This window comes from Vombatus ursinus, unplaced genomic scaffold, assembly GCF_900497805.2.
Source record: "Vombatus ursinus unplaced genomic scaffold, bare-nosed wombat genome assembly UNPS02012156.1, whole genome shotgun sequence".
Taxonomy (NCBI): domain Eukaryota; kingdom Metazoa; phylum Chordata; class Mammalia; order Diprotodontia; family Vombatidae; genus Vombatus; species Vombatus ursinus.
In genome coordinates, this window is record NW_020951934.1 from 320,085 (window position 1) to 336,621 (window position 16,537).

The following is a 16,537-nucleotide window of genomic DNA, read 5'->3' on the forward strand; positions in this document are numbered from 1 at the left end:
TTTTTTTTTCATATTTGTCCTTACCCTTAGAACCCACCAACCCCACCCACACTCCTGAGTAGAAGTCACCCTCATAACAAGTATGTGTAGTCCAGCAAGACAGATCAGCAAGTTGCCCATGTCTGAGAATCCATATCTCATTCTATATCTCTAGTCCATTGGATTCATCAATCTTTTAAAGTCACTACTGTTTGCTGCTGTATTTGTAATTGCAAAAAAACTGGAAGCAACCTGAATGTCCAATAGTAGGAGAGTAGTTAAGTTGTGACAAGTTCTTCTGAAAAAGGGAATATTATTATATAGTGGAGATCAACAAAAAGCACTATGGTATGACAACTAGAGTGCTGGACTTGAAGTTAGGGGACCCTGGTTTAAACTCTGACTCTGCCACTTACTACCAGTGCAAACTTTGCAAATCACTTCACATCTCATTTCCTCATGTGTCTGTGAATTACAATAATATCTAGCATTTATAAAATGGTTTAAGGTTTGCAAAGTGTTTAATATATGCTCTCTTTTGGTCCTCACAAAAACTCTCTAAGATAGGTGTTATTATTATCCCCATTTTACAGATGAGGAAGCTGAAGCTGAATGAGGTCTGCAAAGAAATCTGGAAAGACCTTTATGAAATAATCCAGTGTGTGTGTGCGTGTGTAACAAAACCAAATGAATAAACAACAACCATAAAAGAAGGAATACTGATGAAAATGAAGAGACAAACAATCCCATTGAAAATTTAGAAAGAGTAACTAAAAAAGTTGCTATGATATTTTATTCATGGAAATTCATTTAAATGTAAATAGGTAGAAGGCAGGTCTAACTAGTAGTACTGCTGTTCAATATTAAGTTTGTAAGTCATTTGATTAAAAAAAATACTTTTCTCAGTCTAGCCTTTATAGAATTTCATTATGATTTTTGTCTTGCAGATTCTTTCTATTCCCTGAAAGTGCAGCATTTGCCCACTTTTTCTTATAAAGACAGAAGGCTAATGATAGTTTTGAATTCCAAAGTATACAACCACCTTGCCAAGTTCTTCCCTAACTGAAATTAAGTAAAGTAAGAAAGTAAAGGATGACCCATTACTTTTCCCAAAACAAATTAATCCCTGATATATCAGTGCACACATATTTAAGCAATAGACACACTCATACATGTATCAGGGGACATGCACATATGCCCAGATTTAATATTCAACCATAGAAGTTTTCAAAGTAACTTTTTACCTAAGGGACAACATCAAGAATTTTAGATGAATATAAATCTGGTTAGTGTCCTATTGCAAAACATTTGGCCTACTGTTCTCAATCTCCAAACGTTTTCTGGCATTGGTAAATAAAACTCCCATCATTAAGAAGTCCCCTTCCATTTTCAAGAATGTTTTGGTCCCTTAAAACTATAACTTACCATTCAAAATCTTTCCCTGAATCCAAGTCACTATCCCAACTTTGTCTACTAAGCTTAAGGAAAGACCACAGGATCATTAGACTTCTCTCACATCTCCCCATTTGGCTGATAGCTTCATCCAACCCTGAGGATATGTAAAAGAGCTTCTTTCCTTTTCCCTTTGGGATCCTTTCTTAGTAATGTAGACAACTTCTCCTTCCTTAAAATCACCTAAATCCTGGATATTTGTAGAGTTCCCTGAGTGACCAACACTGCATTTCAAAAAAACTACCCAGATATAGGTTTAATATTGAACACTGCACACAATTCCCTCTGTAGTGTGATCAAATTCTTTAGCCTTCAATCAAATCACTTATTCAGGTTGGTCTCATGTTCTTGTTGGCTGTGCCAAGACGTTATTCCTCAAACCTATGTTCTGGTCATTTCTCTCCATCCTACTGCCAACACATACATCCTGGAGAACTAGGGTCACTGGATGTTATAGAAATCAAGAATGTCAAAGAAGACTTATTTCCTATGCGACTCTAATCAATCATGGAAACAGAAACAATGTACACTCATGACATATCTCCTATTCCAAAAGGGAATGTAGGGCCTCATGTTTTCCTCTTGTTCCCCCGCCATGATGCACTTACCAACTTGTATTCATATTTTCTGCTAGGCACATATCAACTGGAATCCCTTATTAGGTATATTTGGTCCTCTCATAATACTGAGCAGATAAAGCTATAGAGAGCCCTTCCTGGTGATTTTTTCCAGTCCCTTAGCAGATGTAGTTTAAGAACATATTAATCTGATTTTCAATAACACTATTAGGGGGGTGGAGGATTCTAGAGTCATATGCAATGGTCATGTCCCAGGCATCAATGATACCCACATTGAGATCCCGGAAAATGTCCCTCATAATAAGGTACTGAATATTACCATGAAAGTCACCCACTTGCTCGGCCTCATTGTGCATCTCCCTAATGTTTTCTGCCTTCAGGATAACTTTGGTATCTGGACTTCTTAGCAATAACCGCCTAATTGCCCTTTGGATATTGATAACTCTTCGAATGAAGATATGAACTGGGAATAGTCTGAAATGTCCTAGAGTGATGACTATGGCTGTGTTTCTGTCTCCTGCTACTCTGTCAATTTCACGGGTAATATATTCATTATTTTTTAATGAGTACAGTTGGTTAGTGACAAATGGGTGCCCATGTTTTTTCCATTGAATATGAATGTGTCTTTCTGGATCCAGAAGTATGTACTTCTTAAATGGTCCACTTCCATGATGATCAAAATACTTCAGTGCTGATGGGGGGAAAAATTATTACATCTTTGAAGCAAAGAAAAGAATCTTACCACTTTTCAGTACAGGCCAAACTAATTACCTCACTCTTAAGGTAATTAGTAATTAGAGAATAATTGTTGCCTAGCATGATATATTGTCACCCTCCCCCCAACTAAATTTTCCATAGCTACACATGAAAGGGAAGAGAATTAACATTTTCTCATGAAAAATATAAGAATTACTTTGAGGAATTCTCCCTATCCCTACAAAGGTCAAGAAAATCAAACAAAAAGCCCTCAGAGAAATCTTATTATTAAAAAAAAATTCAGAAAACCTACTTTTCACAAGTCTGGAGAAGTAGTCCATCCACTGGCGTAGGGTAGAATCTCCCATGAGGTAAATGAGTTTTCCTTTCAAACAGTCATTGATTACATCCACATTACTTAGCTGAGTTAGTTTACAAAATGCTGGATTCCACTTTCCTTGCAAAGAATAACCACTGGGAATAGGGGACTTCATTCCAATCTGGCATTTCTCTCTCACTGTTTCAACATCTGATAAATTCAGTGCATTCAGAATTAGTCTATCAGAGCAATCTTCCTCTCTATCACAATTACCAAAATATTAAACCAGACTGATGCCATCTCTCACTAATCTGAGTAATATGGGTTCAGGCAATACCCCAAGAATACTCATATGCAGGTGCCACCCAAGGGATGATCTAAACAGCCTCTCCAAGACTCCTTTCAGGAATCTTAAGACTTCTATAAAAACCCCTTTTAAATGAAGATGATGCCACTAACACTATTTCAAAATATTCATTTTGAATTAGTTTTCTAATAGTGGATAGTGGTTTACTCTACTCCATCTGTATTCTTTTACCTGATCTCCCTTGTAACCCAGGCTATTCACATATCTGATGGCTTTTACATTAGAAGAACAATCTATGAAACAGAGCAATCTATGAAACTGGGTCCCTGAGGATGGAACTGGTGATACTAGCATCATTAGAATGATATTCCAATGAAGAGAGCTAACCACATAAAGCAAATGAAATAAAACTCAATCCATTGTTGCCCTGTGGCTTAAAGAACCACCAGTGGGGTCAGCCTTCGCCCTTGCCTTCCTTTTCCCTGTCCTAAGGCCACCAGACACCAAGACCTCTTCAGAGGCAGTAAGATGGAAGAGTAGACTGGCTGCTCACATTGCTTGGATGAGCTGGGAGTCACCAACTACAATTCTCCAGTGAGATGGAGGGCCACTTAGACTTACTATCTGCCTTGCCACAGCATCCTGAAGTATTATAGACCTTACAATTTGCCCTGCTACTCCAGACCTCCATGCCTCAAGGGCACTGCCATCTGGTCTGCTCACACACCCAATGTACTCCTGGATCTTACCATCTACCCAACCTATGAACACTTAGGGATTCCAGAATTTCCCATACACTCTACAGCTGAACTCTCTTAGACATATTGTCTCTCCCAATTAAAGTTTGAGCTCCTTGAGTGCTGGGACTATCTTATCTTTTCTATCTGTATCCTTAGCATTTAGCAAGGGACTTGGCATATTTGGAAATTTTTCTATTCATTCAAAACATAGATTAGTTCCCACTGTGGAAAGAAAAAAAGATGTGCCATTCATGATATTTGGGTAGAGGTATGTATCAGAAAGCCAAAACCATGGGAGATGAAAAGGAAAGAAACAAAAAGAAGAAAAATGAAATCAACTCTCCTTCAGTTTTTCAATTCAGACGAGTACAAGGTAACTGGTACCGATGAGGAAAAGATGCAACCAGATGCACCTTATGATGACTCTATTGCTTTCTTCATCTTAAGAAAGTCAAGAAACATCAGAAATAGCAGAAAAAGTCACTTAGAAAGAAGAGGGCAGAAAATCATGAGCAAAACTAAGTACAGTCTAGAAAGAGAATCAAGAATAGTTCTCATACTAGGCTCCCTGATTCATGCTTTTTCAAAGATTCGGGACTGTACCCTAATTTGGCAAAGGATTTTACCTGTGAAAAGTTAATCTACATGGGTATCCTGACCTTGGAAGAAATGGAAAGTGATTTGTTCTATTTATAAAAGGTCAATTACATTAAAAAACTGATTGGAAGATCCTTTTATTAGCACCAAAAGCCCAGAGTTTCCAAATATTCAGCAATTAAGAATATATTTTTCATAATTTATAGGAATCTTTGTTTTATTATTTGTATTATTATATACTGCAAATAAGGGAGTATGGAAGGGGAGAAAAAAGAGAAGAGGGCTTATATATAGCTCGTATTTATGTAATGTTTTGCAATTTGCTAATTGATACTTAGACCCTGGCAAAGGCCTAAATTCAAGAAATAAAATGATACTTGGGATCTGAATGATAAATGGGGACATAACTACACAACTTTATTAGAGATTTTAAATATATAGGCAGAAGGAGAATAAGGAAGCTAAAGAAAGAATCCTCAAATGTGGAAGAAATCCCTGTGATCTGAGTTGGATTGTGGCTCTCATTTCCTCAGAGTAAGAATCATTGGATCATAGATTTGAAACTAGAAGGATCTTCAGAGGTCATTTATTCCAACCCCCTCATTTCACAGATAAGGAAGCTACTGCTTATAGAGATTTACTGACTTTCGTGGTCTAATGACTCAAGCACGGGACTTGAGGTTGGGAAACCTGAGTTCAAAACCCACTTTGAGTGTTTACTAGCTTCGTGACCCTGAACGACTCATGGAGCTTCTCTGTTCTTCAGTTTCCTCATATTTAAAATGGGGTGGATGGAGCCAATGGCCTCCTAAGTCACCTCCTGCTCGAAGGCTATGATTCTATGAGCCCACAGGTGGCAGAGTAGGATATGAAACCATGTTATCTGCCATCAAATCCAACAGGAAAAGAATGCAAAATTTGTTAAAAAAATAAAAAAAAAAGAAAAGGAGAAAAAAAGTAAGAAAAGAAATGCATTGTAGATCAGTATCCACATATCCAGAAGCATCAGGTATACACAAGTATACACAGGGGTCCCTCAGGACTAGACACCATTTTAACTACTTCTCTACCCAAAATTTTCAATCCAGTTTTATGAATATTTTGTTCATGGAAATTTAGTTTATATTTTTATACTATGTATCACTTTAAAATTTTTTTTTTAATTTTTTAGGCAATTGGGGTTAAGTGACTTGCCCAGGGTCACACAGCTAGTAAGTCTAAAGTTGGTCTGAGGCCGGATTTGAACTCAGGTCCTCTTGACTTCAGGGCCAGTGCTCTATCCACGTCAAGACATTTCTTAGCATAGCATTTCTTATTTTTTTTTTCATGCCCAAGGAATCACATCTTCCTTCATCACACCTCCTCTAATATGCCCCAGAGAGAGTTACCTGGTCAAGATACAGGCTAAGTTAAGGTTGAATGAGGATGAGTGAATTTTATAGAGTTATTGAGCACGACCCACAACAGAGATCAGAGAAGAGCAGACTTACTGTTACACTGGGAGACCGTGATGGGTTCAAAGCCTCTCATAATTTCAATCCCTCCATTGGACCTTGAAGAAACAAGAACACAAGTTAACCTAACTTCCTAGTTGCAACATGCAGAACTACAATAATAAAAACAAAAACCCATTAGTTTGTCCCTAAATTTCTGCAGTTTGGTTCTTTTGTTAACAACAAGGTGATGCAGTAGATGGAGCACTGGACCTGGAGTCAAGATCTGAATTAAAATCCACCTTCAGACACATACTAGCTGTGTGACCCTGGGCAAGTCACTTCACCTCTTTCTGTATCTGTTTCCTCAAGTGTAAAATGGGGATAATAATAGCACCTACCTCCCAGGTGGGGTGAGGCTCAAATGAAATAATATCTGTAAAAAATACTCGGAACAGTGCCTATGACATATTAGAAGCTTAATGACTATTTTATTTTCTTCCTTCCATCCTTTGTCTATCTTTTGGCTAGAGGGGCAATGTGGTACAGAGAAGAAAAGAATTCAGATTCTACCTCTGACATATACCAGCTAAATGACGATGGAAAAGTCACAGCCTCTCAGTGCCCCAGGAAAATCTCTAAGACTATAAAGGAGTTTCTGACATACAGATATGCATCAGTTGAGAGTGACATCACAGGAATGGACAGGAAAACATTTTAATAAACCAAAAAGAACACTGAGATTAACCAAAGGACATTTTCAATTAACTCTTCTAGGTTGGTATTTGTAAATTTTCCCCCACCCCCAGTTCTAGGCTCCATATGTCCTTGTTTGAATCAACTTTTAACTGGCAGTCTGTGGATTACTATGGGCAAGGGTCGGGAAAAAGATATTCATAGGAATGAAGAGCATTAAAACCAGTCCTATCAGTCACTATTAATGACATCTAGGTGATGCAGTGAATAAATTATCAATTATAGAGTAAGAAAGATCTGAGTTCAAATCTAGCCTCCGATTCTTATGTGCTGTGTGACCTTGGGTAAGTCATTTAAGCTCTGCCTACCTCAGTTTTTTCATCTGTAAAATGAGAATAAAAATAGTACTTATTCCCTAGGTTTGTGGTTAGGACACAATGAAAAATTTGTAATGCACTACATAAATGTTAGATATTATTACTGAATCTGTGAACTTATATGATACAGGTTGCCTGACCTTGAGCTTCCCCTTTCATGGATCGAATTGAAACAAACGTAATATGGCTGATTTGGCTCACCTAGGTAAATGACTCTTACATGTGTGAGTATGGTTTGACCCCAAAGTCTTCTCACCAAACTACTCCATATTTGAAAGTCTACTTACTTATGTAAAAGATTTTTCTCCTTTAGACTAAGATAAGAAATGCCACTACTCCTGGTCTTCATATGAGTCAGGGCATCACAGGACGCTTGTTGAGGTTTCACACAGTAGAAGGCTTCTTGATCTCGGTGATCCAGGTACTGGCACAGTTCAGCACTTGTGTTTAGAAGCAGGCCACAATCACTGAAGATCGGGTATGTGCCATTGGCAAATTGACCCATGAAAATCACCTTATCATAGCCCTTATTCCTTGCTTTCCAGAGTGCAGATGCCCCTTCACTGGGGTGTATGAGCAGAAGAGACACAGAGACTTTACCTACCCAGAATAAAGTGAAGCTGACAAGGTAGGTGCCATTGTTGAAATCTGTCATTTGTCCTGAAGCTCCTGCCATCAGATTTGGGGAAGAAATCCTGGCTCTTAAGAAGTCTCCTCCATATTGCTTTCTGTGTCCCAAATAGTCTCTCACCTCCAGGAGAATATCCAGCTGATCCCCTCTGCAGTAGGTGGTCTTAAGATTGATGATTTTGGCCACACTGTGGGCTGCACTTGTGGTGGTATTGACATGAGAGAATGGTCTATGTGGAATCTGGTGATCCAGCTGCTATATTATTTTTTTAATTCTCAAATCAGTCTCTGTGGGTTGTGTGATGGTGCTGAGTGGTGTTTCTGGGCATGAAGACTTCTTGCAAATGTCCAAGCAATGATCAGTGGTGGAAACAATGAATACAGAAGGAAACCGAAGCAATGAGAAAATGCCATATTATGTGGGTATTGCACAAAACATATTCCTAGTTTGTAACCACTATTTCTTCTTAGTTTATGTATAATATATGAAATTAGAATTTCAGTGCTATAAGAAACATGTAGTTTACCACCCAAGGTGTCCAGCATGTGCCAGTGACTTAGAAATTCTTAGGAAATAAATAGTGATTATATGTGAGAAATAAGGATTGGATTTGTGACCTCATTTATATGGGGTAGTCTCAGGTAGTCTCCTTTTACCAATGCAGATCGAAACCTTCTCTGCAACATATAATATCAGAGTCACCTAAAATAGAGGGATTAAAGTGACTAGACCAGGGTCACACAGCTGATGTATGTCAGATGTAGGACTTGAACCCAGGTCTTCTTGGCTTTGAGGATGGCTATCTATCTACTAAGCCACTTTGCCTCTCATATGCATTAATACAAATTAATGCAAATGTGCATTTATATATATGTATCTATACATGTACACATGTATATATTTCTTTTTAAGACTGTGTTTAATAGAAGTTCACAATTTTTTCACAGATTCCTCTTTCTTGTATATTGCAATATTTGTATTTCTTTGTGATTATTATATTCATACAAATACATTTTTAAAAGTGAAGAGTTAATGGTGCTTGGAAATGCAGACAAAATCAATAATAAATAGTAATCTGACATAAGGACAGAGAGCCAAAGTTCTGGAGTACACATCCCACTGTTTACCCAAACCACCACCTATGCCTACCCGTGGAGCTAGAGTAATAAACTTCCTGACTTATGGAAAAAAATCAATAATCAATCAATAAAATATTAATTAAAATAAAAAATTTTGAGCTGGGAAGAAAAAAGGCATATTCCAAAGGTCAGGATAGGTCATTTCAGGGATGGCCTGGAGCCAGCTCAAACTGGCTTTGGAGTAGTCATGCCAAGAAACCATATATTTGTACCTATGGACAATCCCAGGCCTCCCCATGATCAGAAATAAGTCAGTCAAATGTGCTTCCTTTTTTCCTATCCAGAAATCAATTTAGAATTTGGTCTATCCTGGACTCTCAAACAGTATTAAGCTCTCCTAGAACTGTGTGTTTGGGTTGGGCCTGAGGCAAACCAAGAAACTGCTCAAATCCCTGGGTTGCTTGCAGAGCTCTGGACAAACTTCAAGGACAGCATCCCTGTCCTGGCCAGTATGGGGGAGAAATGTTGAGGTATTTGTTTAGTTAACTGTCATTCCTCTGTGCAAGCTATAACATTCATTTTGATTTGTCTTGGAGTAACAGTCAACACTAAAAGAGAAAATAATTCTTACCTTTGAGAAGTCTTCTGAAGCCATAAAAATGATATAGGCAGCTAACACCAACATCAGAAACAGCAGTATTTTGCAAATAGTCACAGAAGAAGGCATGGTATGTCCTCTGAGGGATGATCAGGAGAGATGGAAGACACAAAGGTGAAAGAACATCCTTTCATGCTCATTTGTCCTCATGTTTAGTCCTGCTATGCACCGTGCTCCATTTCTTCGCAACTGCCTAGTTCGTGGCTGCTGGCTCTTCGACCCTAGTTTCACATCATTAGCCTGTTTTATGGAGGAAGGAAACAGGAAATTTTAAAAGTTCCAGATGCTCAAAGAACCAGGTCAGATCGCTCAAAGAATCTGCTTTTTTGTTTCCTCTTCCATTTCCCTAGTTACAAATCATTGTCCTTCAACTTCAAGAGACTCATGATGGAAAATGCTACCCATATCCATAAAAAGAACAAAGGAGTCTATATGCAGATTGAAGCACACTATTTGCACTCTCTCTCTCTTTTTTGTTTGTTCTTTCCTTTTTGTGGTTCCTCGCATTGGTTCTAATTCTTCTTTACAACATGACTAACGTGAACATAAAAAAAAAATTGTCCTTTCAGTTTAATTCTGTCAGAGAAGGAAGTAGGGACACATTGAGCAAATGGGTACAAAAGGTCAATTCAGAGATTTTATTTGTAACTACATGAACAGCACTGGAACTGTTTATCTATTCTTTGGTCTTCCTAATGACTGGCCCTCCTTTCCCAGAAATTTGATAAATGATAAGCCATAGGGATGCCTTTGTACACATGTCTTCATTGATAATATTTCATGGGCAATTAATACCCACAAACTGGAAATAGGTTCTATTCTGAGGGTTTAAGCAACACATGTGATATTCCCAGGCAACCAGTCCTAGACAGAACTTGTAGGCTGCTTCTGATTGCCCCATCACTAAAATTCTGTTGTGTTTTGTACTTTTGTATCTAAAAGAAAATATGCAAACTAAGGATAGGTTAAGCAGACCCTAGTTATTTCACAGTTTGAGTAGATCGAAATAAGCACATGGCTTAGGAGAATTCTGTTTGAATCAGAGGCTGTAGCTGACAGACATTTAGCCATTCTATCTCTAACCACATGCGATGCTTCCTTCTTCTAAGAAAATTGCTCAAATCTAATCAGTGTGCAACAGAATTTTGGTTGGTTAGAGAATTTTTAAAGCTAACTAGATTTTACTCTACTGAGTCTAATTCATTTTGTAATTAATGAAGAGGAATACAGTACTATGACCCTCCAGCAATTGTTGGGCTATGAACATGTGGAAATGATTTACTAATAGAAATGTAGAAAATGATCTACTAATGTTTGCCTACTCCCTCCTCATATTTTCACAAATGCTACCCTCAATATGTTATTGTCGTAAAGACTTTATACAAAGATGATAAATTTGGAAACTGACCTACAATGGAGAAAATCCATTATAGACTATTCAGTACCAAAAGAAAATTGAATCTAGATTTTAAATGGGAAGAACAATGATAATTTACTTTTTCATAATGTTTTAACATTTACAAAGTAGTTTCCTCATAATTACCCTGTGAAGTGAATAGAATAAATATTACTAGCCTTCTTTTAAAGATGAGGAAATTGAGGTTAAGATTGATTAAATAGCTTACTTGTCATCATCCAACTAGTAGGTGGAAGAGAGAGGAAATGAATCCAGTTTTTGATTCCAAATCCTTGTTCATTCTGCTGCCTTTCTAGATAACTTTGTTTTAACTAATGAGCAGAAACCATAAAATTCTATCAGGAAGTCAGTCTTAAATCACTAGAAATGCAAGTGTTTGTTATTTTTCTAACAAGTATGGCCATTTGGTGGAAATTGTTGCTTTCATAGTTAATGAGCTCCTTATCACTAGATGTCTTTTTGTGGAGGCTGGATGACCACTTGTCAACAATATTGTGTAGTGGACTAGTGGATTCATATTCATATAATAACTGTACTAGTAGGCTGCCTCTGATTGCCCCATCACCTAGTTATGGGGTGTAATTTTATGTTACCCACATCCAGAAAAAGAACAATGAAGTCTGCATGCAGATTGAAGCACACTATTTGAACTCTCTCTCTTTTTTGTTTGTTTCTTCTTTTTTGTGATTCTTCCCATTGGTTCTAGTTCTTCTTTACAACATGACTAATGTGAACATAAAAAAAAATTGTCTTTTCAATTTAATTGGAAAATCTGCTGTGGTATATGTGGTATCTGCTAGGATAGTGAATTGATTAGGGATGGAAAGGATTGCCTTGATGCAGTGAGAGCCCAGTTGAAATTATGTAACATATATTTGTAATGAACCCAGTTGGCCCAGTTTCATGATTTTCTCCAATTGGAGTGAAGATAGTAGATAGTGGGAATAATCCACTGATTGTTATGAATCAAGCTGAGGCTTGGATAGGGGATATCCACCTGTGTAATTTTATGATTTTTAAGAACAACAATAATTGTATAGTCATTGTGCATTTCCATATTCTGGCCACCTAAGGGACAGATGTACAGTGGAGGTAAGTAATCTGTAGCCAATCATTGCCAGTAATGGCACAAAAGATATAATCTAGGATATGTAATTGGGAAATCAATTGGACCAGTCATGTAGCATAGTGAAGGGATGACTAACACTAAGATTGGCACTTGTAGCAATGGAATGATAAAAGACCTAAGGGTAGGCCTCTGGAACACTGGATGGATCTACTAGTAAGCATTTATGGGATCATATGATCAAAACTAGCTCAGTCATGGTAATTTGTGCCAGACATTGCTGTATGTATGTACTTCAAGACTTTTCTGACTAGAAAAGTTATTTGGGAGTTTAAAAACACCTGAAAGTTACTTCTGACTTCGGACTAGTTGTCTGACTGTTAACTAGGGCTAACTCATTCTGATGTCTCCATAGCATCTTGAATACTTAATGTTTTTTATGGACTTTATATTATACTGGAAAAGACCTTAGATACTGTCTCATACAACTCCATCTTTTACAAATAATAAAACTTATTTTGGGTGACTTGTTCAAGGTTATATAACTAATCAGAGTCAGAACATGATCCCAGGTCTCCTGATTCCAAGTTCTGTGTTCTTTCAATATTTATTTTCCTTATTTTTTGGGGGGGGCACTAGGCAATGGGGTTAAGTGACTTGCCCAGGGTCACACAGCTAGTAAGTGTCGTGTCTGAAACCGGATTTGAACTCAGGTCCTCCTGACTCCAAGGCCGGAGCTTTATCCACTGCACTACCTAGCTGCCCCAATTTTCCTTATTTTTTACAAAATTTTTGTTGATACCTTTTAAAATACATCAATCATTTCCACATGTAGATAGGAATTAGTATTTCTCATTGATAACTATTAAATAAAAACATCATTAGATTAAATAAATAAAATCTTTATGGTGATTATAATTGACTAAATTCTTTTCTTTTCCTAACCATAGTTGTGAAAGCTATGACCTTCCACTGTTCCTACTAGTTTTTATTTGATGATGAGACTTCTCATGAACCATCATCCCCACCATCTGACTCACTGGTTATGATGGAGAGTTGGAATAGTCCTTGCTCTGTCAGACAATTTATCACATCATTTAGTAACCTATCCTCCTTTAAACTTTATTTAATCCATGTTTATTACCTAATCAAAATTCTTATAGCTGTTCTCTATTGATCTCTTAGACATTTTTCTTTCTTCAGCAAGTTCAGTGCTTGTTTCATCAACTTTCTTTCCTCCTCAACTACTGCTCTCATAGTAGGAGATTTCAAAATACATTTTGATACTTTCATAAACACTCCATCTTCCCATTTTCTCAAGTTATCCTTACTATGACTCACTTTTCTACTCTGCTCCAGTATATATGGCCTTGACCTTGTCATCATCTATAAATGTTAGACTGTTACAGTCATAACTATAAATGTTATGAACTCTGAAATTGTCTTCTCTTATCATAATACATTGTCATTCCACCTCTCCCTCTGCCTTACAACCCCTGGCCTTTCTCTTCATCAGTTAATAAGCATTTAAGTGCCTACTATGTGTCAGGTACTATGCTGAGCACTGGGGAAACAAAAAAAAAAGGCAAAAGACAATTCCTGCTCTCAAGAAGATCACAGTTTCATGGGGGTAGATAAAATGCAAATACATACAAACTATATATAAGAAAACATTTGAAATAATCAACAGAGGAAAGACACTAAACTTAAGAGATCAGGAAAGGTCTCCTGTAGAGGTGAGATTTTAACTGGGATTTGAAGGAAGCCAGGAAAGATAGGAGGTAGAGATGAGAAGGGAGAATATTCTGAGCATAAGGGACAGACAGTGAAAATGCAGAGTTGGGAAATGGAGTGCCTTGTTCCAGGAAGAGTAAAGAGGCCAGTGTCACTGGAGTACATGGAGGGTGCTGTAAGAAGACTGAAAAGGTCAGGGCAGACAGGTTATGAAGGGCTTTGAATACCAAACAGAAGTTTTTATGTTTGATACTGGAGGTGACTGAAAATCCCTATATTTACTGAGTAGAGGTTGAGGGAGAGGTGACATGGTCAGACCTTCACTTTAGGAAAATCACTGTGACATGTGAGTGGAGTATGTACTGCAGTGGAAAGAGATTTATGCCAAGCAGACCAACCAGTGAGCTATTGAAATATCACAGCCATGAAGTGCTAAGGGCCTGTACTAAGGTGGCAACAGTGTGAGAGGAGAGAAAATGGATGGTATGGGAGAGATGTGAGCCTGGTTGATTAAAAAGATGGTAGGACCCTGACTTCCAGTCCCTCTACCCTTCAGTTCTTTCTGAGACTATCATTTCTGTTACTGGCTATACTCTTTCTTCCACAGAAGCTTCTGGGTGAAGCAGTAGATATGTCACTGGGCCTGAAGTCAAGAAGATCTGAGTTAAAATCCAACCTTAGACACTTAGTATCAGTGACTCTGGGCAAGTCATTTAACCTCTGTTTACCTCAGTTTCCTCAACTATAAAATGAGGATACCTCTCAAAATTGTTGTGAGGATCAAATGAGAAAGTATTTGTAAAGCACTTGGCACATGATAAGCACTTAAAATGCTTCTTTCCTTCCTTCCATCCTTCCTTCCTTTCCTCATCTTGACTCCCTTGTTAACCAGTTCAACTCTGCACTATTCACTACTCTCAAGTTCCTTGTCCCCTTATCCCCTATCTAAGCCTCAGCTTGGATCATAATAATCAGTGAATTATTCCCACTATCTACTATCTTCACTCCAATTGGACAAAATCATGAAACTGGGCCAACTGGGCTCATTACAAATAAATGTTACATAATTTCAACTGGGCCCTCACTGCATCAAGGCAATCTTTTCTATCCCTCATCAATTCACTATCCTAGCAGATACCACATATACCACATCAGATTTCCCAAACCTTCTTCATACCTCCTCAAGCCTCCCATAGTACTCTTTCCTCCAACCTATTAACTGAGAGTCTTGCCTCATACGTCACTAAAAAAATTGAGGATGTTCACTGAGAGCACCGTCTGCTCTCCTTGTCCTCATGTCATATCACTCAAATTCCTACTCCTAATATCTTCTCCTTCATCGCACATGAAGAGTTAGCTCTTTTCTTCACCAAGGCAAATCCCTCTCTATGCAAAATCCCTCTTCCTATCTTCTGGCTTCCCCCCTGGTTCCCACAATCATGTCCACGTCTACCCCATACTCAAAGAATCTCACATGGTCCATCCTCCTCTACTAGCTATCATTCTCTATCTCTCATCCCTTTTGTGGAAAAATTCCTTGAGAAAGCCACAAATATTGTCTCCACTATTCTCATTTTCTTCTAAATTCTCTGCAGTCTGGCCTTATGATGAATAACATCATTATTCAACAGAAATTGCTCTCTCTAAAGTTACCAATAATCTCGTAATAGCCAGATCTAATGACCTTTTCTCAGTACAGAGCCTTCTTGACTTCTCTGCAGCCTTTGATACTATAGATAACTTTTATTGATACTCTCTTTTCTCTAGGTTTTTCTGACACTGCTCCTTCCTTGTTCTCCTCCTACCTCTCTGACCACTTCTCAGTGTCCTTTGCTAGATCTTCATCCTGGTCATGCCCACTAACTGTGGGTGTCCCTAAAGGCTCTGCTCTTGACCATTTTCTCTTCTCTCTATATATGATTTTATTAGATCTCATTAGCTCCCATGTAGTGGGGTTTTTTATGTTCTCCAAATGTTAGAAAGGATATTATCATCTCACAAACGATTCTCAGATCTATGTGTTTAGTTTTAACTTCTTTCCTGACCTTGAGGTTTATATCTCCAATGAACTATTGTATACTTCAAACTGGGTGTCCTTTAGACATATTGAACTCAACATATTCAAAACAACTCACTATATTTCTCCCCAAACTTCCCCCTTTTCCTAAGTTAACATTAACATACCTGAGGGCACCACTGTGCTCCCACTTATCCAAGATCACAACCTAGGTGTCATTTTCTATTCTTCATTCTTTCACCCCAACTTCCATGCATTCTGTTGCCAAGTCCTGTCACATCTGTCTTTGGAATATCTTTCATATATGACCCTTTCTCTTTTCTAACTATGCTACCATTGTAGTTCAACTTGTGTTCTCATGTCTGGACTATTGCAATAACTTTTGACTGTTCTCCCTGCTTCCTGTCTTTCCCTACCCCAGTTCACCCTCCAGGTAGCTGTCCAATTGATCTTCCTAAAGCATAGGCCTAAACATATTGTACTCCTATTCAATAAACTCTGGCACTTCCCTATTAGTTCTCTTTCCTATTAAGGGAAAGAAGTTAGCACTTCCCTATAAGGTTCAAATGTAAAATACTATTTGGCTTTTACAGTCTTTTATATATTAAGTTTTTTATATATTTATATATTAATATATATTATTATATATTTATATATTAAGTCTTTTATAACCTGGTCCCTTTTTCTTTCTTTCTTTCTTTCTTTCTTTCTTTTTTTCTTTCTTTCTTTCTTTCTTTCTTTCTTTCTTTCTTTCTTTCTTT

The 16,537-nt window shown here is 37.7% G+C and overlaps 1 protein-coding gene across 2 annotated transcripts; it reads right to left on the reverse strand.

Annotated features, from left to right (window-relative positions):
• Nucleotides 1-632: 632 nt before the first annotated feature.
• On the reverse strand, nucleotides 633-9,952 carry LOC114039651 (NXPE family member 1-like). 2 transcript variants are annotated; one of them, XM_027857525.1, is made up of 5 exons: nucleotides 9,516-9,952; nucleotides 7,462-8,138; nucleotides 6,159-6,220; nucleotides 3,019-3,234; nucleotides 633-2,700 (listed from the first exon to the last, which is right to left on the reverse strand). In XM_027857525.1, the coding sequence occupies exons 2-5, from the start codon at nucleotides 7,848-7,850 to the stop codon at nucleotides 2,168-2,170; spliced, it is 1,200 nt and encodes a 399-aa protein (XP_027713326.1). In that variant the 5' UTR covers nucleotides 7,851-8,138; nucleotides 9,516-9,952; the 3' UTR covers nucleotides 633-2,167. The 2 variants fall into 2 exon arrangements, with proteins under 2 accessions (XP_027713326.1, XP_027713325.1); XM_027857524.1 differs by having other exon boundaries at nucleotides 7,462-8,141.
• Nucleotides 9,953-16,537: the final 6,585 nt, after the last annotated feature.

What these genes read in the sequence shown, in the direction of transcription:
- LOC114039651 (XM_027857525.1), bottom strand. Translation starts at nt 7,850, where the DNA reads ATGGCAGGAGCTTCAGGACAAATGACAGATTTCAACAATGGCACCTAC. An exon ending in GAGAAAAATCTTTTACATAA is followed by an intron (nt 6,221 to 7,461) that starts GTAAGTAGACTT and finishes TGTTTCTTCAAG; the next exon opens with GTCCAATGGAGGGATTGAAA. An exon ending in CACGGTCTCCCAGTGTAACA is followed by an intron (nt 3,235 to 6,158) that starts GTAAGTCTGCTC and finishes TGAATTTATCAG; the next exon opens with ATGTTGAAACAGTGAGAGAG.